Source organism: Lithobates pipiens, unplaced genomic scaffold (genome assembly GCF_037356315.1).
Source record: "Lithobates pipiens isolate NorthernLeopardFrog02 unplaced genomic scaffold, aLitPip1_a1.2 Scaffold_30, whole genome shotgun sequence".
In the NCBI taxonomy this organism is placed as follows: Eukaryota; Metazoa; Chordata; class Amphibia; order Anura; family Ranidae; genus Lithobates; species Lithobates pipiens.
The window spans coordinates 32,754,049-32,774,154 of record NW_027507791.1 but is presented as its reverse complement, the minus strand read 5'-3'; the positions used below and the strand labels follow the sequence as shown (position 1 = coordinate 32,774,154).

The window sequence follows — 20,106 nt, the reverse complement described above, 5'->3', positions numbered from 1 at the left end:
CTTAACCCTCACCCTACCGCTAGCCCAGAACCCACCCTCAAATATTTCCTCTAAGTCAGGGGTCCTCAGACTTGGTAAAACATTTACTGTTCTTCAGACTTTAAGGGAACTGGACAGTGACCAATGAGAGTAGAGGAGGCCTCAGTCTCAGTGAGAGTAGAGGAGGCCTCGGTGTGGGTGGAAGTAGAGGAGGCCTCAGTGTCGGGAGTAGAGGAGGCTTTGGTGTCTGTGGGAGTAGAGGAGGCTTTGGTGTCTGTGGGAGTAGAGGAGGCTTTGGTGTCTGTGGGAGTAGAGGAGGCTTTGGTGTCGATGGGAGTAGAGGAGGCTTTGGTGTCTGTGGGAGTAGAGGAGGCTTTGGTGTCTGTGGGAGTAGAGGAGGCTTTGGTGTCGATGGGAGTAGAGGAGGCTTTGGTGTCTGTGGGAGTAGAGGAGGCTTTGGTGTCGATGGGAGGAGAGGAGGCTTTGGTGTCGATGGGAGTAGAGGAGGCTTTGGTGTCTGTGGGGTAGAGGAGGCCTTGGTGTCGATGGGAGTAGAGGAGGGCTTTGGTGTCGGTGGGAGTAGGAGGAGGCTTGGTGTCGATGGGAGTAGAGGAGGCTTTGTGTCGATGGGAGTAGAGGAGGCTTTGGTGTCTGTGGGGGTAGATGGAGGCCTTGGTGTCGATGGGAGTAGAGGAGGCTTTGGTGTCCTGTGCGGGTAGAGGAGGCCTTGGTGTCGATGGGAGTAGAGGAGGCTTTGGTGTCTGTGGGAGTAGAGGAGGCCTTGGTGTCGATGGGAGTAGAGGAGGCCTTGGTGTTGGTGGGAGTAGAGGAGGCCTTGGTGTCGATGGAGTAGAGGAGGCCTTGGTGTCGGTGGGAGTAGAGGAGGCCTTGGTGTCTGTGGGAGTAGAGGAGGCCTTGGTGTCGATGGGAGTAAAGGGATGCCTTGGTGTTGGTGGGAGTAGAGGAGGCTTTGGTGTTGGTGGGAGTAGAGGAGGCTTTGGTGTCTGTGGGAGTAGAGGAGGCTTTGGTGTTGGTGGGAGTAGAGGAGGCTTTGGTGTCGGTGGGAGTAGAGGAGGCCTTGGTGTCTGTGGGAGTAGAGGAGGCCTTGGTGTTGATGGGAGTAGAGGAGGCCTTGGTGTTGGTGGGAGTAGAGGAGGCTTGGTGTTGGTGGGAGTAGAGAGGCTTTGGTGTCTGTGGAGTAGAGGAGGCTTTGGTGTCTGTGGGAGTAGAGGAGGCTTTGGTGTCGATGGGAGTAGAGGAGGCCTTGGTGTCGATGGGAGTAGAGGAGGCCTTGGTGTTGATGGGAGTAGAGGAGGCTTTGGTGTCTGTGGGAGTAGAGGAGGCTTTGGTGTCGATGGGAGTAGAGGAGGCCTCAGTGTCGTGGGAGTAGAGGAGGCCTGCCTCTGTGTCGGGAGTAGAGGAGGCTTTGGTGTTGGTGGGAGTAGAGGAGGCTTTGGTGTCGATGAGAGTAGAGGAGGTCTCGGTGCCGTTAGGAGTAGAGGAGGGCTCAGTGTCAGTGGAGGCCTCGGTGTTGGTGGGAGTAGAGGAGGCCTCGGTGTTGGTGGGAGTAGAGGAGGCTTTGGCCTCAGTGTCGGTGGGAGTAGAGGAGGCTTTGTGTCGGTGGAGTAGAGGTGGCCTCGGTGTCGGTGGGAGTAGAGGAGGCTTTGGCTCAGTGTCGGTGGGAGTAGAGGAGGCCTTGTCGTTGGGAGCAAACAATCCCCCAGGTTCGGTGTTGGGGGTGGAAGTAAAACAATTGCCCATCATCTGTGGTCGGTGAGGAGTAGTAATGCTTAGAGGCGATTCAGTTCGCATTCTGCACTATACAAGTATTTCATTCATTCATTATACTGGATGCCAGTGCCCCATCATTGGTGATATGGGAGGAATAGTGCCCCATCATTGGTGATATGGGAGGAATAGTGCCCTATCATTGGTGATATGGGAGGATAGTGCCCTATCATTGGTGATGATGGGAGGAATAGTGCCCTATCATTGGTGATATGGGAGGAATAGTGCCCCATCATTGGTGATATGGGAGGAATAGTGCCCCATCATTGGTAATATGGGAGGAATAGGGCCCATCATTGGTGACATGGAAAGAATAAGGGCCCATCTTTGGTGACACCAGAGTCAGTACACCCCCTAAGTGAAAATGTCCAAATTGGGCCCAATTAGCCATTTTCCCTCCCCCGGTGTCATGTGACTCGTTCGTGTTACAAGGTCTCAGGTGTGAATGGGGAGCAGGTGTGTTAAATTTGGTGTTATCGCTCTCACTCTCTCATACTGGTCACTGGAAGTTCCAACGTGGCACCTCATGCAGAGAACTCTCTGAGGATCTGATATAAGAATTGTTGCTCTACATAAACATGGCCTAGGCTATAAGAAGATTGCCAAGACCCTGAAACTGAGCTGCAGCGCGGTGGCCAAGACCATACAGCGATATAACAGGACAGGTTCCACTCAGAACAGGCCTCGCCATGGTCCACCAAAGAAGTTGAGGTCACGTGATCAGCGTCATATCCAGAGGTTGTCTTTGGGAAATAGACGTATGAGAGCTGCCAGCATTTGCTGCAGAGGTTGTAGGGGTGGGGGGGGGGGTCAGCCTGTCAGTGCTCAGACCATACGCCGCACGCTGCATCAAATTGGTCTGCATGGCTGAAATTGACACTGTTATACAAGCTGTACACTCACTACTTTACATTGTAGACAAGTGTCATTTCTTCAGTGTTGTCACATGAAAAGAGAGGAGAAAAGAGGTTACACAAATGTAAGGGGTGTACTTACTTTTGTCAGATACTGTCTGTGTGTATGTGTGTGTGTGTGTGTGTGTGTATATATATGTACACACACATACACTGTACTCTGACTGTGACACATTTCGGACACATGGTATCCATGGATGATTTCCAGTTCGGAGTGCCGGCGCCCTCCTGCGGCGCCTCTCTCACGCCTCTCCCCGGATCGGTCACATGGTCCCCGCAGGCGGCGTTTTTTTTTTTTCCCGCCTCTGGAAACGCTCTTTGATGTCTCGTTCTGCTGGGTAACGGCTCAGCTTACAGGTCCATCTGGCGGCGGTCACTCGATACGCCCGGCAGCTGGCGGCCGAATTAACCGTCTCCACCTTCAGCCAGATCTCCTGCTGGAAATCCATTCCGGGCCTCGTTACGGTTAATGAGGTTTATGGGAGGGGGGAGGGGAAGAGGGGGGGGGGGGGGGGGTTGTCAATCGCACGTCATGGAAGGTGGAGGGGCCTCCAGTTTCACGTCTTCCTTTCCGATGTCATTTTTTCCATATTGGGGCGGGGAAACCTGCCTGTTTGCTGACTTGCTGAAAGTTAAAAATGGGGGCTTGCAGTTTCGATCGGCTGCTGTGTTATATATATCGAAAGGTGGGAGAGGATTTGGGGGGGCGTGTTTCGGAGGGGGCAGGAGGCGGGGCAGGGGGGCTCGGGTTTCTGCAGAGTTCGCAGGGGCTGAACGCGTCGCCGCCCTCCCGGCGCTACACAACAAGGAGCGCGGAATACGGTTCTTGTTTGTGTGTTTTTTCACTCCTCTATGACTGGCATGGCCCAGGTGGAACTACAAGTCTCAGCACAATCTGCATGCCTGCCCTCCAAGCATAAATCCCCCCCTCCTTCCGTTGAAAATCCTCCCTCCTAAGCACAAATCTTTGCCCCTCCCATCCCCCGAACCCCCCCCCCCCCCCCAGCACCAATCCACCCCCCCACCAAAAAAAAATAAAAAGTCACCTAGCACAAATCCTCTACTCCTTAAATCCTCTCCAAGTACACCTCCCCCACCAACAAAAAATCACCCAACAACCCTCCTCTCCACCCCCCAAAAAAAGGGCAGCAATCTGTATGCTTACCCTCCCAAGCATAAAGTCTCCCTCCTCCTGGTACAAGTCTGCCCCCCCCCCGATAACCCCCACTCGATAAAATTCCCCCTTCCAGAACAAAATCTCTCCTCCCAAATGCCCCCCACCAAAAAATAAATTAAAAAAAAAAACACCCCTCCCAGCACAAATCCCCTATCCCTCAAATTTCCCCCTCCGAGTACACATTCCCCCCCCAGATTACCCTCCAAGCATAAAGTCTCCCTCTTCCTGGTACAAGTCTGTCCCCCCCCCCCCCAATAAAATTCCCCTTCCCAAAACGAATCCTTCCCACCAAAAAATAAATAAAAAAAAACACCCCTCCTAGCACAAATCCCCTATCCTTCAAATTTCCACTCTGAGTACACATCCCCCCCCCAGACTAACCTCCAAGCATAAAGTCTCCCTCCTCCTGGTACAAGTCTGCCCCCCCCCCCGATAAAATCCCCCCTCCCAGAACAAATCTCTCCCCCCAAATCCTCCCACCAACAAAAAAAAAATCACCCAACAACCCTCCTCCCCACCCCCAAAAAAAAGGGCAGCAGCAATCTGTATGCTTACCTTCCCAAGCATAAAGTCTCCCTCCTCCTGGTACAAGTCTGCCCCCCCTGATAAAATCCCCCCTCCCAGAACAAAGCTCTCCCCCAAATCCCCCACCAACGAAAAAAAAACAGCCCTGCTAGCACAAATCCTCTATCCTTCAAATTTCCCCTCCGAGTACTCATCCCCCCAGATTACCCTCCAAGCATAAAGTCTCCCTCTCCCTCCTAGTACAAGTCTGCCCCCCCCCCCGATAAAATCCCCCCTCCCAGAACAAATTTCTCCCCCAAATGCCCCCCACCAAAAAATAAATTTAAAAAAACACCCCTCCTAGCACAAATCCGCTATCCTTCAAATTTCCCCTCCGAGTACACATCCCCCCCCCCCCCCCCCGATACCCTCCAAGCAAAAAGTCTCCCTCCTCCTGGTACAAGTCTGCCTGCCCCCCGATAAAATCCCCCTCCCAGAACAAGTCTCTCACCCCAAAATGCCCCCCACCAAAAAATAAATAAAAAAAAACACCCCTCCTAGCACAAATCCTCTATCCTTCAAATTTCCCCCTCCGAGTACACATCCCCCCCAGATTACCCTCAAGCATAAAGTCTCCCTCCTCCTGGTACAAGTCTGCCCCCCCGATAAAATCCCCCCTCCCAGAACAAGTCTCTCCCCCCCAAATGCCCCCCACCAACGATAAAACAACAGCCCTCCTAGCATAAATCCTCTATCCTTCATATTTCCCCTCTGAGTACACATCCCCCTCCCCCAGAAGAATACATTAGTGTTACATATGGCAGGCAGATCTCGGCGCCGTCACTCTGCGCTCCGCCGTACAGACAGAGGAGTGTGTGCTACTGATCCCACCATCCCAGAGAGAGGAAAATGATACAAATAAATATGTGAAAAGTGTGGGGGAGGGGCATTTGTATGGTGCCCCCTTTACTCTGATACCCCTAAATAAAATCTAGAGGAACCAATTGCCTTCAGAAGTCACCTAATTAGTAAATAGAGTCCACCTGTGTGTCATTTAATATCAGTATAAATACAGCTGTTCTGTGAAGCCCTCAGAGGTTTGTTAGAGAACCTTAGTGAACAAACAGCATCATGAAGGCCAAGGAACACACCAGGCAGGTCAGGGATAAGGTTGTGGAGAAGTATAAAGCAGGGTTAGGTTATATATAAAATCTCCCAAGCTTTGACCATCTCACGGAGCTCTGTTCAATCCATCATCGGAAAATGGAAAGAGTATGGGCACAACCGCAAACCTACCAAGACATGGCCGTCCACCTAAACTGACCGTGCCGGGCAAGGAGAGCATTCATCAGAGAAGAGCCAAGAGGTCCATGGTAACTCTGGAGGAGCTGCAGAGATCCACAGCTCAGGGGGGAGAATCTGTCCACAGGACAACTATTAGTCGTCTCTCCACAAATCTGCCCTTTATGGAAGAGTGACAAGAAGAAAGACATTGGAGAAAGAAAGTCATAAGAAGTCCTGTTTGTAGTTTGTGAGAAGCCATGTGGGGGAGGGGGCAGCAAACATGTGGAAGAAGGTGATCTGCTCAGAGGAGACCAAAATTCTACTTTATGGCCTAAAAGCAAAACGCTATGTGTGGGGAAAACTAACACCGCCCATCCCCCGAACACACCATCCCCACCGTGAGACATGGTGGTGGCAGCTTCATGTGGTGGGGATGGTTTTCTTCAGCAGGGACAGGGAAGCTGGTCAGAGTTGATGGGAAGATGGATGGAGACAAATACAGGACAATCTTAGAAGAAAACCTGTTGGAGTCGGCAGAAGACTTGAGACCGGGGCGGAGGTTCCCCTTCCAGCAGGACAACGACCCGAAACATCCAGCCAGAGCTACAATGGAATGGTTTACATCAAAGCATATCCAGGAACGGCCCTTCGTGTGACCGGCTGGTCTTATCTCGGCAGCTGTATAGCAGAGATGCCGACTGCGCTGCTTGATCTGCAGACTACAAAGCCAATACGTAAAAAAAAAAAAAAAATTGGTCTTCAAACAGAAATACGGGACAGCAAGCTTGACATGAATCTGAAAGTTGCTTTAAAAAAAAAACGGACTTCCTGGTGAAAGTAAAAAAAAATTTAAAAAAAAGTAATTCTGATTTTGCACCCGCTAAAAATACATCATGGCTTCCCTTTAAGTCACTTCCCAGGTCACTCCGCCCAACACTGAGATTTGTTTTTTTTTTTTTTTTTTTTTTTTTTTTTTTTTTTCTTTTTTGTTGGTTTTTTTTTTTTGTTGTTTTTTTTTTTTGTTATTTTTTTGTTATTTTTTTGTTTGTTTTTTGTTGTTTTTTTGTTTTGTTTTTTTGTTTTTTTTTGTTTTTCTTTTTTTGTTGGTTATTTTTTTTTGTTGGTTTTTTGTTTTTTTGTTTTTTTGTTGGTTTTTTTGTTTTTTGTTTTTTGGGGGGTTTTTTTTTATTTTTTTTGTTGTTTTTTTTTGTTTTTTTGTTGTTGTTTTTGTTGTTTTTTTTTTTTTGTTGTTGTTTTTTTGGGGGTTTTTTTTGTTATTTTTTTTGTTGTTTTTTTGTTTGTTTGTTTTTTTTTGTTGTTTTTTGTTGTTTTTTTTGTTTTGTTTTTTGTTGTTTTTTTTTGTTATTTTGTTTTTTGTTAATTTATTTATTTATTTTTTATTTTTTTTTCGATTTCTGCCCTCGTGTTCTCGGCTCCGCCCACCTCAAAGTTTATTTTTATTGCCATTTCTTTTTCGCGGTCGGTGCAGAGAATGAAGAAGCCGGCGGAGGGGATCGGCCCGGCAGTGTCCTCCGGTACCAGTTTTTGGGTGGAGTGACCCTTAAAATAAATTATATACCCCCCCCCCCCCCCCCGTATGTGCCCCCCGATACCAGAACCTCCAGGTTCACCGGGGGGCCCCTCGCAGCCCTTCCTACAAACACACTTTAATCCGTCTTAATTGCCCCCCCGAGGCTTCCTGTCACGGCACATTCCTTGTGCGTTTTGATCTGCTCTGCGTTTGCGGGCCGCAGACTTCATTAGAGAACCTTCCTGGCAAGTCTGCGATTTAACCGAGATGAACGCCGGCGCGGCTTCTCCTCCTCCGCCCGTTCGTTAACCAGCCGGGCGAACTTCCCGCAACTCGATAACGCCTTCAGGGACTTATTTTCCTTCTTTTTTTTTTTTTATTTCCATTGACTGGAGTTGCCACAGCAGCTGAAAGCAAAAATCAGGCTTTGCAACCGGGGGTGGCTGTATGGGGGGGGGGGGCTAGAGGATGGCGAGGGTTCAGGGTGGTGAGAACTCCCGAGGAGGCCCCCATTGGGAATAAAATGTCTTGATCTGACTGTGGGGGAGGGGACATTAGAGTGTAAGCTCTTCTCATACAGAGACTGATGTGACTGTGGGGAGGGGACATTAGAGTGTAAGCTCCTCTGTACAGAGACTGATGTGACTGTGTGGGGGGAGGGGACATTAGAGTGTAAGCTCCTCTGTACAGAGACTGATGTGACTGTGGGGGGAGGGGACATTAGAGTGTAAGCTCCTCTGTACAGAGACTGATGTGACTGTGTGGGGGAGGGGACATTAGAGTGTAAGCTCCTCTGTACAGAGACTGATGTGACTGTGGGGGGAGGGGACATTAGAGTGTAAGCTCCTCTGTACAGAGACTGATGTGACTGTGGGGGGAGGGGACAGAGTGTAAGCTCCTCTGTACAGAGATTCATGTGACTGTGGGGGGAGGGGACATTAGAGTGTAAGCTCCTCTGTACAGAGACTGATGTGACTGTGGGGGGGAGGGGACATTAGAGTGTAAGCTCCTCTGTACAGAGACTGATGTGACTGTGGGGGGGGAGGGGACATTAGAGTGTAAGCTCCTTTGGTACAGAGACTGATGTGACTGTGGGGGGAGGGGACATTAGAGTGTAAGCTCCTCTGTACAGAGACTGATGTGACTGTGGGGGGAGGGGACATTAGAGTGTAAGCTCCTCTGTACAGAGACTGATGTGACTGTGGGGGGGAGGGGACATTAGAGTGTAAGCTCCTCTGTACAGAGACTGATGTGACTGTGGGGGGGGGGGGGGACATTAGAGTGTAAGCTCCTCTGTACAGAGACTGATGTGACTGTGGGGGGGGGGGGGGGAGGGGACATTAGAGTGTAAGCTCCTCTGTACAGAGACTGATGTGGGTTTGCTCGGAGGTGAACATCGCTTTCATGGTTCTCTCCAGCCTGCTGGAGAATGTCTGTGATTGGAGGGATGTGTTCGGGTCGCAGTTCCCAGGATGTGTTCCTGTGGATGTCAGTTGAGCCGGCCGTAAATTTACTCTGGAAATGATATAACGGGGGGGGGGGGGGGAATATTTCCGATGTCCCGGAATCTCGACCTGTACTGTGCGTCTCCTGGGAACAGCTGCGCCGATCGGACACTTAATACGATGTTGTGTTCCCCGGAGGCGGCATCTGTACCCAGAGACAGCTGTCCAAATCCTGGCAGAGGGATCACCACTCAGCCATTTGGTGACTCTCTGCAAATCCTTCTGCCTTTTATAGGATCAGTTATAGGTGGAGCATGGTGGGCCGAGTCATATGATGTCTTATATGTCATAGATACTGGTGGGAACCCCTCATAATGGGCACAGCGGGTGTACAGACCCGGGAACTCAGCACAGGGATGGTGGGAACCCCTCATAATGGGCACAGCGGGCGTACAGACCCGGGAACTCAGCACAGGATGGTGGGAACCCCTCATAATGGGCACAGCGGGTGTACAGACCCGGGAACTCAGCACAGGGATGGTGGGAACCCCTCATAATGGGCACAGCGGGCGTACAGACCCGGGAACTCAGCACAGGGATGGTGGGAACCCCTCATAATGGGCACAGCGGGCGTACAGACCCGGAAACTCAGCACAGGCATGGTGGGAACCCCTCATAATGGGCACAGCGGGTGTACAGACCCGGGAACTCAGCACAGGGATGGTGGGAACCCCTCATAATGGGCACAGCGGGTGTACAGACCCAGGAACTCAGCACAGGGATGGTGGGAACTCCTCATAATGGGCACAGCGGGTGTACAGACCCGGGAACTCAGCACAGGGATGGTGGAAACCCCTCATAATGGGCACAGCGGGTGTACAGACCCGGGAACTCAGCACAGGGATGGTGGGAACCCCTCATAATGGGCACAGCGGGCGTACAGACCCGGAAACTCAGCAAAGGGATGGTGGGAACCCCTCATAATGGGCACAGCGGGTGTACAGACCCGGGAACTCAGCACAGGGATGGTGGGAACCCCTCATAATGGGCACAGCGGGCGTAGAGACCCGGGAACTCAGCACAGGGATGGTGGGAACCCCTCATAATGGGCACAGCGGGCGTACAGACCCGGAAACTCAGCACAGGCATGGTGGGAACCCCTCATAATGGGCACAGCGGGTGTACAGACCCGGGAACTCAGCACAGGGATGGTGGGAACCCCTCATAATGGGCACAGCGGGTGTACAGACCCGGGAACTCAGCACAGGGATGGTGGGAACCCCTCATAATGGGCACAGCGGGTGTACAGACCCGGGAACTCAGCACAGGGATGGTGGGAACCCCTCATAATGGGCACAGCGGGCGTACAGACCCGGAAACTCAGCAAAGGGATGGTGGGAACCCCTCATAATGGGCACAGCGGGTGTACAGACCCGGGAACTCAGCACAGGGATGGTGGGAACCCCTCATAATGGGCACAGCGGGCGTAGAGACCCGGGAACTCAGCACAGGGATGGTGGGAACCCCTCATAATGGGCACAGCGGGCGTACAGACCCGGAAACTCAGCACAGGCATGGTGGGAACCCCTCATAATGGGCACAGCGGGTGTACAGACCCGGGAACTCAGCACAGGGATGGTGGGAACCCCTCATAATGGGCACAGCGGGTGTACAGACCCGGGAACTCAGCACAGGGATGGTGGGAACCCCTCATAATGGGCACAGCGGGTGTACAGACCCGGGAACTCAGCACAGGGATGGTGGGAACCCCTCATTATGGGCACAGCGGGTGTACAGACCCGGGAACTCAGCACAGGGATGGTGGGAACCCCTCATAACAGGCATAGCGGGTGTACAGACGCAGGAACTCAGCACAGGGATGGTGGGAACCCCTCATTATGGGCACAGCGGGCGTACAGACCCGGGAACTCAGCACAGGGATGGTGGGAACCCCTCATAATGGGCACAGCGGGTGTACAGACCCAGGAACTCTGCACAGGGATGGTGGGAACCCCTCATAATGGGCACAGCGGGTGTACAGACCCGGGAACTCAGCACAGGGATGGTGGGAACCCCTCATAATGGGCACAGCGGGTGTACAGACCCGGGAACTCAGCACAGGGATGGTGGGAACCCCTCATTATGGGCACAGCGGGTGTACAGACCCGGGAACTCAGCACAGGGATGGTGGGAACCCCTCATAACAGGCATAGCGGGTGTACAGACGCAGGAACTCAGCACAGGGATGGTGGGAACCCCTCATTATGGGCACAGCGGGCGTACAGACCCGGGAACTCAGCACAGGGATGGTGGGAACTCCTCATAATGGGCACAGCGGGTGTACAGACCCGGGAACTCAGCACAGGGATGGTGGGAACTCCTCATAATGGGCACAGCGGGTGTACAGACCCGGGAACTCAGCACAGGGATGGTGGGAACCCCTCATAATGGGCACAGCGGGTGTACAGACCCGGGAACTCAGCACAGGGATGGTGGGAACCCCTCATTATGGGCACAGCGGGTGTACAGACCCGGGAACTCAGCACAGGGATGGTGGGAACCCCTCATAACAGGCATAGCGGGTGTACAGACGCAGGAACTCAGCACAGGGATGGTGGGAACCCCTCATTATGGGCACAGCGGGCGTACAGACCCGGGAACTCAGCACAGGGATGGTGGGAACCCCTCATAATGGGCACAGCGGGTGTACAGACCCAGGAACTCTGCACAGGGATGGTGGGAACCCCTCATAATGGGCACAGCGGGTGTACAGACCCGGGAACTCAGCACAGGGATGGTGGGAACCTCTCATAATGGGCACAGCGGGTGTACAGACCCAGGAACTCTGCACAGGGATGGTGGGAACCCCTCATAATGGGCACAGCGGGTGTACAGACCCGGGAACTCAGCACAGGGATGGTAAAACTCTGACAGGGGCTCTATAACCCTCCCACATACCACCCAGAACTAAGTCAAACACAATGTACAATGACTTTAAGCCAAGGGAGTGTTGGATAATATGGGTAACCCTAAACGGGCACTGAAGCCACAGGATGACCCCTCGGTTACGGCCATTATGGCGAGACGGGGGTGACATCACTCGGACTTTATCAAGGTTATTGGGCTCAGCTGACAGCTTGTGATCTGGAGCTGCGAAGGCCGATTCCCGTCCCAGATCTCCTACAAAGGGCCCATTGTGAGCTCCGATCATCCCATTACCGAGCCGGCACTCTCACTCTGCACCCCCCCATCCCCCCAGATTCTGGCGGAGGTCCTCCAACCACAAGCAGCACTGAAAGGCACTCATTGGCCTCAAAGGGATGCCAAAAACGAATAAATCAAAGAGCCCCATTGATGGGTTAAATGTCACATTAACGATCGATGGTGGTGTGACCCCCGACCCCCAATGTCCGCACTCTGCAGGCGCAGTCCCGTGTTCTGGCGATCAGCGTTGGTTGTCTGGTGACAGGTCCTCTTTGCAGTGTTTAGGCCGGAGCTCTGCTGCGCTGCACAGGGAGTGGTTTCCGTTCTCTATATATATACATGGGGAGGAAGCCGCTTCCCCTGCCAAAAATTAACCCCCGCGCCGCCGCCCCGCCTCCTCCCCCAACTGCAGCCTTTCATTGCGCTTGTCTGCGATGCAAATACGGTTTCAATGCGAGTGAAAATCACCCAATCGAACTGCCACCATATACAATCTTCTTTTAGGTCCACCATCAGCTAGGGCTCGCCTGATTGGATAATAATTGAATGTATTTTTTGGGTTGGTCCTTTTTACAGAGATTGTACAATCTGATTGTATGGGGGTATGGCCGGCTGATTCACCTCTTCTGAATTAGTCCCAATACTTACTGCAGAGACCAAGAACCAATCAGAGCATATCCTGCCCGTCTCCTCGTACACAATGTCTCTTCTCTTGTCCGGTGACAGGTCCTCATTCCCTGCTCCTTTCTCAGTCCTTGAGGCTCCTTCTCTTGTCCAGTGACAGGTCCTCATTCCCTGCTCCTTTCTCAGTCCTTGAAGTCTCTTCTCTTGTCCAGTGACAGGTCCTCATTCCCTGCTCCTTTCTCAGTCCTTGAGGCTTCTTCTCTTGTCCAGTGACAGGTCCTCATTCTCTGCTCCTTTCTCAGTCCTTGAGGTCTCTTCTCTTGTCCAGTGACAGATCCTCATTCCCTGCTCCTTTCGCAGTCCCTGCTCCTTTCTCAGTCCTTGAGGCTTCTTCTCTTGTCCAGTGACAGGTCCTCATTCCCTGCTCCTTTCTCAGTCCTTGAGGTCTCTTCTCTTGTCTGGTGACAGGTCCTCATTCCCTGCTCCTTTCTCAGTCCTTGAGGTCTCTTCTCTTGTCTGGTGACAGGTCCTCATTCTCTGCTCCTTTCACAGTGCTTGAGGCTTCTTTTTTTGTCTTGTCCAGTGACAGGTCCTCATTCCCTGCTCCTTTCCCAGTCCTTGAGGTCTCTTCTCTTGTCCAGTGACAGGTCCTCATTCTCTGCTCCTTTCTCAGTCCTTGAGGTCTCTTCTCTTGTCCGGTGACAGTTCCTCATTCCCTGCCGCTCTCCTAGTACACAATGCCCCTTCTCTTGTCTGGTGACAGGTCCTTATTCCCTGCCCCTTTCTCGGTCCTTATGGCTTCATCATTGACAGGTTCCTATTCCTTGCCCGTCTCTTAGTTCCCAATGTCTCTCCAGGTGTCTGGCGACAGGTCCTTATTCTCTGCCTCTCTTCCGGTACCCAATGCCTCTTCTTTTGTCCATTGACAAGTCCTCATTCCTACCCTTATCCTGGAACCCTATGCTTCTTCTCTTGTCCAGTGACAGGTCCACATTTTTTGCATCTCTCCCAGTACCTGGTGCCTCTTCTCTTGTTCACTGTCAGGTTCTCATGCCCTAGCCCTCTCCTGGTACCCAGCACCTCTTCTGTTGTCCAGTAACAGGTCCTCATTCCCTGCCCCTCTCCCATTACACCAATGCTTCTTCTCTTGTCTGGTGATGTACTCATTCTCTACCCCTCTCCTGATACCCAGCACCTCTTCTGTTGTCCACTCCAGTGACAAGTTCTCATCCTCTACCCTGGTGCCCAATGCCTCTTGTGTCTGGTGACAAGTCCTCATTTCTTAATCCTGTTCCGCTGTCTAATGCCTCTTCTGTTGTCCAGTTGCACATTTTCATTTCCTTGCCCATTGCCCAATGCCTCTTCTCTTGACCGGTGACAGGTCCTCATTTCTTGCTCCTGTCCTGATACCTGGTACTTGTCTGGTAACAGGTTCTCATTTCTTGCCTCTCTCCCGGTACCTGATGCCCCTTCCTTTGACTGTGATAGGTCCTTATTCCCCCTGCTGGTGCCCAATGCCTCTTATTTGAAGACAGGTCCCTATTCCTTGACCTTCTCCCAGTTCCCAGTGCTTCTTCTCTTGCCCAGCGACAGGTATTCATTTCTTGCCCCTCTCTCAGTACCCGGACCTCTATCACCTTTCCCTCTCCTGGTGCCCAGTGCCTCTTGTCTGGTGACAGATTCTCATGCCCTTCTCCTCTACTAGTGCCTGATGTCTCTTGTCTGGTCCTCATTCCTTCCTCAGGTCCTCCTTCCCTTTCCCTCACTTGGTGCCCAATGCCTTTTGTATGGTGACATATTCTCATTCCCTTCTCCTCTCCCAGTGCCCAATGCCTCTTGTCCGGTGACAGGTTCTCATGCCCTTCTTCTCTACTAGTGCCTGATGCCTCTTGTCTGGTCCTCATTCCCTTTCCTTCACTTGGTGCCCAATGCCTCTAGTCTGGTCACAGGTTCTCATGCCCTTCTCCTCTACTAGTGCCTGATGCCTCTTGTCTGGTCCTCATTCCTTCCTCAGGTCCTCCTTCCCTTTCCCTCACTTGGTGCCCAATGTCTTTAGTCTGGTGACAGGTTCTCATGCCCTTCTCCTCTACTAGTGCCTGATGCCTCTTGTCTGGTCCCCATTCCTTCCTCAGGTCCTCTTTCCCTCACTTGGTGCCCAATGCCTTTTGTATGGTGACATGTTCTCATTTCCTTCTCCTCTCCCAGTGCCCAATGCCTCTAGTCTGATGACAGGTTCTCATACCCTTCTCCTCTACTAGTGCCCGATGCCTCTTGTCTGGTGACAGGTTCTCATGCCCTTCTTCTCTACTAGTGCCTGATGCCTCTTGTCTGGTCCTCATTACCTCATCAGGTCCCCATTCCCTTTCCTTCACTTGAGGCCCAATGCCTCTAGTCTGGTGACAGGTTCTCATACCCATCTCCTCTACTAGTGCCTGATGCCTCTTGTCTGGTCCTCATTCCTCCCTCAGGTCCTCCTTCCCTTTGCCTCACTTGGTGCCCAATGCCTTTTGTATAGTGACAGGTTCTCATTTCCTTCTCCTCTCCCAGTGCCCAATGCCTCTTGTCTGGTGACAGGTTCTTATGGCCTTCTCCTCTACTAGTGCCTGATGGCTCTTGTCTGGTCTTCATTCCCTTTCCCTCACTTGGTGCCCAATGCCTCTTGTCTGGTGACAGGTTCTCATTCCCTTCGCCTCTCCCAGTGCCTGGTGCTCCTCATTCCCTGTCCCTCCCCTGACACCCAGGACATCTTCCCCTGGAACTTTCCATGGCAGGTTGTCCATTCCTGACCTCGGCATATAGGAGTTCCGGGCCAGGCATGATTTCACCCAGCCGTCACACACGCCACTACCGAGCCTCATGGGCTATCGTGGCCAAGAAAATTCTGAATCAATACAGCCCGAGCGAGGCGTCAATTATGTACCAGGTGTGTGAAAATTGACAGAGTGGATTCTGGTAAACCACAACATGGCCGCAACACAATATGCTGCGCCACGAGGTGACAGAGGGTGTGGTGGCGATGCACAAGCAGGAGGGCGTTATACAGGAAGTAATAAATGTGTATAGAGGGAAGCCGACACTTCACAGAGTAGAGGGGTCATATATATTGAGATCTTCCTCTCCTAGGTGAGGTCAGCCTCCGCTCTCACCATTTTCTATGTAGGAAGCCCTTTTCCCGGGATGGTTCTCGGGACATTCCATACGCCATCCTGGTTATAGAACGGCGCATTAGGCCTTTCACGGGGGGGGGGGGGGGGGGGCAATGGCTGAGAAGTTTCTAGGATTAAACTACGACGTCAGTTCACATTCAAAGGTATCAAAACAATATTTTAGACCAGCTGCTGCAAACACCTCAAATTCGCCACATTGGCACACACCAGTAGAGATCTGAAATCAGGCTTGCGGTGACTGCTGGGAGTCTAAAGGACTTCAGGCGCTGAAAAGTGTGGTCACAACCCATTTGGGCGGGGCTAGCCGGAAGGGTCTAAAACCTACATAACTTAAATATTCCAGCAGATAAAATGGCTCCATCCTATGTTTTACTGGGTATGAAGTAGGGATACATCGATGATATATTCAGCACTGATAAGTGCGTATTTTCAAGAGTACTTGTGAAAATGCTCTTGATCCCGAAACCGATACTTAGCAGCCGATACAAAATAAATGGGCGCAAATCGCACTGCAAAAAACGCATGCGATTTACCCCATTATTCCTGTGTGTGTGTGTATATAGAAAGGGAAAAGCGCCATCTAGTGGGCAGTTTATGAAAATTTTTATAACTCCCATTAAGTACATAGCTGGTCAAAATCTGCATAGTGTCTCTGCCCTGCCAACGATAGAAAATCACGGCCGCTGGAGGTGCTCACAGGGCTGGAGGAGATGTATAGGCGGTCCCACCCCCCCCCCCCCCCCCAAGCGGACATCATCTTTTCCCTATACCCACAGGAGTCCCGGAAGTTCTCCTCCAGCCCTGCGCGCACCTCCAGCGATTTGTGATTTTCTATCGTCGGCGGGGCAGGCCCGGCCCGGGGCACATATGCAGATTTTTCATTTGGATAGCTATGTACTTAATGTGAGTTATAACATTTTTAATAAACTGCCCGCTAGAGGGCGCTTCCATTCGTATTGATGCAAATCGCACTGCTGTGTATCGGCGAGTACTTGAGCGAAACTATCGGTACCCACCAAAAAAAAAAAACAGTATTGGTGGAACCCTAGTGTGAAGCTCTGTGCACCCCCAGGTCAAACAATGGGGGAAGTGGGGGGAGAATGAGAAATAAATCTTTGTATATTAATTGCCTCCTTCTTCTCTCCCCAGCGTGCAGCGTCACCATCCACAACCGCTGCAAGGATGCCCTGCCCAGCTGTACCAAGGTCAAACAGAAGGTAAGTCCCTACAGTGTACCCTCATTATAGAGTTATTGGGGAAGAAGGAAGAGAGAGATGAAGGGGTGGTGGTGGTGTGTGGGGTGGGGGTGGGGGGGGGGGAGGGTAGAAAGAAAGAGAAAAGTAAGGGGGAGATAGGAGAATAGAGAAAAGGGTGGGGGGTGAATAGAAGGGGGGGGGGAGGAGAGGGGGAGAATGTTGGAGGGGTGACAGTGAAACAAAGAGAGGAAGAGTGGGAGAGGAGAAAAGGAGTGGAAGAGAGAAAGAGAATGGGAGAGGGGAGGATAGTGGAAGAGAGAGAGAGAGAATGAGTGGATGAGGGGAGAGAGAGATAAAAAATGAGTGTAAGAGGAGCGGAGAGAGACATAGAATGAATGGAAAAGGGGGAGAGAGAGTGGGGGGATGAGGATAGAGAGGAGAATATAGACTAGAGATGTTTGTGTGTATAGATATATACAGCTTGTATAACAGTGTAAATTTCCCGTCCCCTCAAAATAACTCAACACACAGCCATTAATGTCTAAACCGCTGGCAACAAAAGTGAGTACACCCCTAAGTGAAAATGTCCAAATTGGGCCCAATTAGCCATTTTCCCTCCCCCCCGGTGTCATGTGACTCGTTAGTGTTACAAGGTCTCCGGTGTGAATAGGGAGCAGGTGTGTTAAATTTGGTGTTATCGCTCTCACTCTCTCATACTGGTCACTGGAAGTACAACATGGCACCTCATGGCAAAGAACTCTCTGAGGATTTGAAAAAAAAAAGAATTGTTGCTCTACATAAAGATGACCTAGGCCAGTGATGGCGAACCTTGGCACCCCAGATGTTTTGGAACTACATTTCCCATGATGCTCCACTACATTGCAGAGTGCTAGAGCATCATGGGAAATGTAGTTCCAAAACATCTGGGGTGCCAAGGTTCGCCATCACTGGCCTAGGCTATAAGAAGATTGCCAAGACCCTGAAACTGATCTGCAATACGGTGGCCAAGACCATACAGCGGTATAACAGGACAGGTTCCCCTCAGAACAGGCCTCGCCATGGTCCACCAAAGAAGTTGAGGTCACGTGCTCAGCGTCATATCCAGAGGTTGTCTTTGGGAAATAGACGTATGAGTGCTGCCAGCATTGCTGCAGAGGTTGTAGGGGTGGGGGGGTCAGCCTGTCAGTGCTCAGACCATACGCCGCACACTGCATCAAATTGGTCTGCATGGCTGTCGTCCCAGAAGGAAGCCTCTTCTAAAGATGATGCACAAGAAAGACCACAAACAGTTTGCTGAAGACAAGCAGACTAAGGAGATGGATTACTGGAACCATGTCCTGTGGTCTGATGAGATCAAGATAAAGGTATTTGGTGTCAGATGGTGAGAAGCGTGTGTGGGGGCAACCAGGTGAGGAGGACAAAGACAAGTGTGTCTTGTCTACAGTCAGGCATGGTGGTGGGAGTGTCATGGTCTGGGGCTGCATGAGTGCTGCCGGCACTGGGGGGGGCTACAGATCATTGAGGGGACCACGAATGCCAACATGTACTGTGACCTACTGAAGCAGAGCATGATCCCCTCCCTTCAGAGACTGGTCCGCAGGGCAGTATTCCAACATGATAACCACCCCAAACACGCCTCCAACACCACCACTGCCTTGCTAAAGAAGCTGAGGGTAAAGGTGATGGACTGGCCAAGCATGTCTCCAGACCTAAACCCTATTGATCATCTGTGGGACATCCTCAAACGGAAGGTGGAGGAGGGGAAGGTCTCCAACATCCACCAGCTCTGTGATGTCATCATGGGGGAGGGGGAAGAGGACTCCAGTGGTGACCTGTGGAGCTCTGGTGACCTCCATGCCCAAGAGGGTTAAGGCAGTGCTGGAAAATAATGGCGGCCACACAAAATATTGACACTTTGGGCCCAATTTGGACATTTTCACTTAGGGGTGTACTGACTTTTGTTGCCGGTGGTTTAGACATTAATGGCTGTGTGTTGAGTTGTTTTGAGGGCGTGTGTGTGTGTATATATATATATATATATAAAATCACACACACAATAAAAAATCAGAAACTGACGCTCGATTTTGCTTCTCCTGTACAGCAGCAGAAAGCGGCGTTTATAAAGAACAATAGCGCTCTTCAGAACGTGTCTTTGCGGAATAAAAGTACGTATCTTCCTCCATGTTCCAGAAATAGAGATTTTTATTCTGGGAAATGTTTTTTATGCTGCTCTACACACAATAAATGAATAACTGCTCTTCTGTGAGGCTCCACCCTTAACAATTTTGCATAACACAAAGTCTAACCCCCAGGGTAGAGGGCGGAATGTGGCACCCTGCCCCTCTCCTGTACAGAGCCGCATTGTAGAGCCTTCTGGTCACAGCTAAGAGGATTCCTAAGCAGCAGAGAGCCCAGAGACTCTTCTCAGAAGCCCCTCCCCTTTTTAAACACGTGGTCCACCCAAGGCGACCACGTGTTAACGCTGCAAACCTTAAGTTAGTCTGCTGCATTGATTATAGGGGACCTCTTCCATGGGAATACCCTGATCGGCCTTTACCTATCACCTGGCTGTTATATTGATCTGAAGGCTTCAGGACCCTTGAGAGCAAGCATAGTTCCATGTTGGTTCTGGATCTGTGAGATCGGGGGCAGCCAGGAAACTGGTATTTTATTTTAGAGGTCAGCCCCTGACACAGGTACACTACATATATGCTGAACCTGCAAATGCTGTAGACAACTGATGCTTGACTGCCCCCCAGAGGCTATAACTGGAAGTGCATGCAAGGCTACATCCCAACAACGTTGACTGAAAGCCAATAGATAAATAAAATGTATTATTTTGTAATTTCATATTTTTCATCTGTAAGACACGTATTGGGTTGGATCTTTTTTTTCACGCTTTTTTGTATTTTTTTTTTTGTCCAGCCACTACATTAAGGGAGAGACCCAACTCCGCCATCTACCCCTCCGACAGCCTCCGGCATTCCCTGCTGGGATCCCGGCGCGGGCGGCCATCGCTGTCCCTCTCCAAAAGCGTCTCCACCACCAACATAGCCGGGTGAGTCCTCCTTTCCTTTTATCAGCGCTCTTCCCACCGCTGCCTACTGTAATCCAAAGACCGCCAATTGTTTTCCAACCAACAAAAATGGCTCCTCAGACGTCAAGATCCCCTTTTAGGGGGTCTGACTGCAATAACTTAACGAGTGCCAGAAGAGTTGGTTTTTTTTTCTTATCCCTTTGGTGCCTTTATGTATCAAAATTGTAGTAATAAGAAATGTCTGTGTTGCCACATA

At 51.3% G+C, this 20,106-nt stretch overlaps 1 protein-coding gene across 5 annotated transcripts in view; it reads left to right on the top strand.

Annotated features, from left to right (window-relative positions):
* The window catches only part of ARHGEF2 (Rho/Rac guanine nucleotide exchange factor 2), a 233,614-nt gene that overhangs the window by 188,499 nt on the left and 25,009 nt on the right, over window positions 1–20,106 (top strand). For all 5 annotated transcript variants that reach the window (XM_077463972.1, XM_077463971.1, XM_077463975.1 and 2 more), the window contains 3 exons: window positions 16,767–16,834; window positions 18,915–18,978; window positions 19,739–19,871. In XM_077463972.1, coding sequence (XP_077320098.1) covers window positions 16,767–16,834; window positions 18,915–18,978; window positions 19,739–19,871 — 265 coding nt within the window. The remainder of the gene's footprint in view (window positions 1–16,766; window positions 16,835–18,914; window positions 18,979–19,738; window positions 19,872–20,106) is intronic.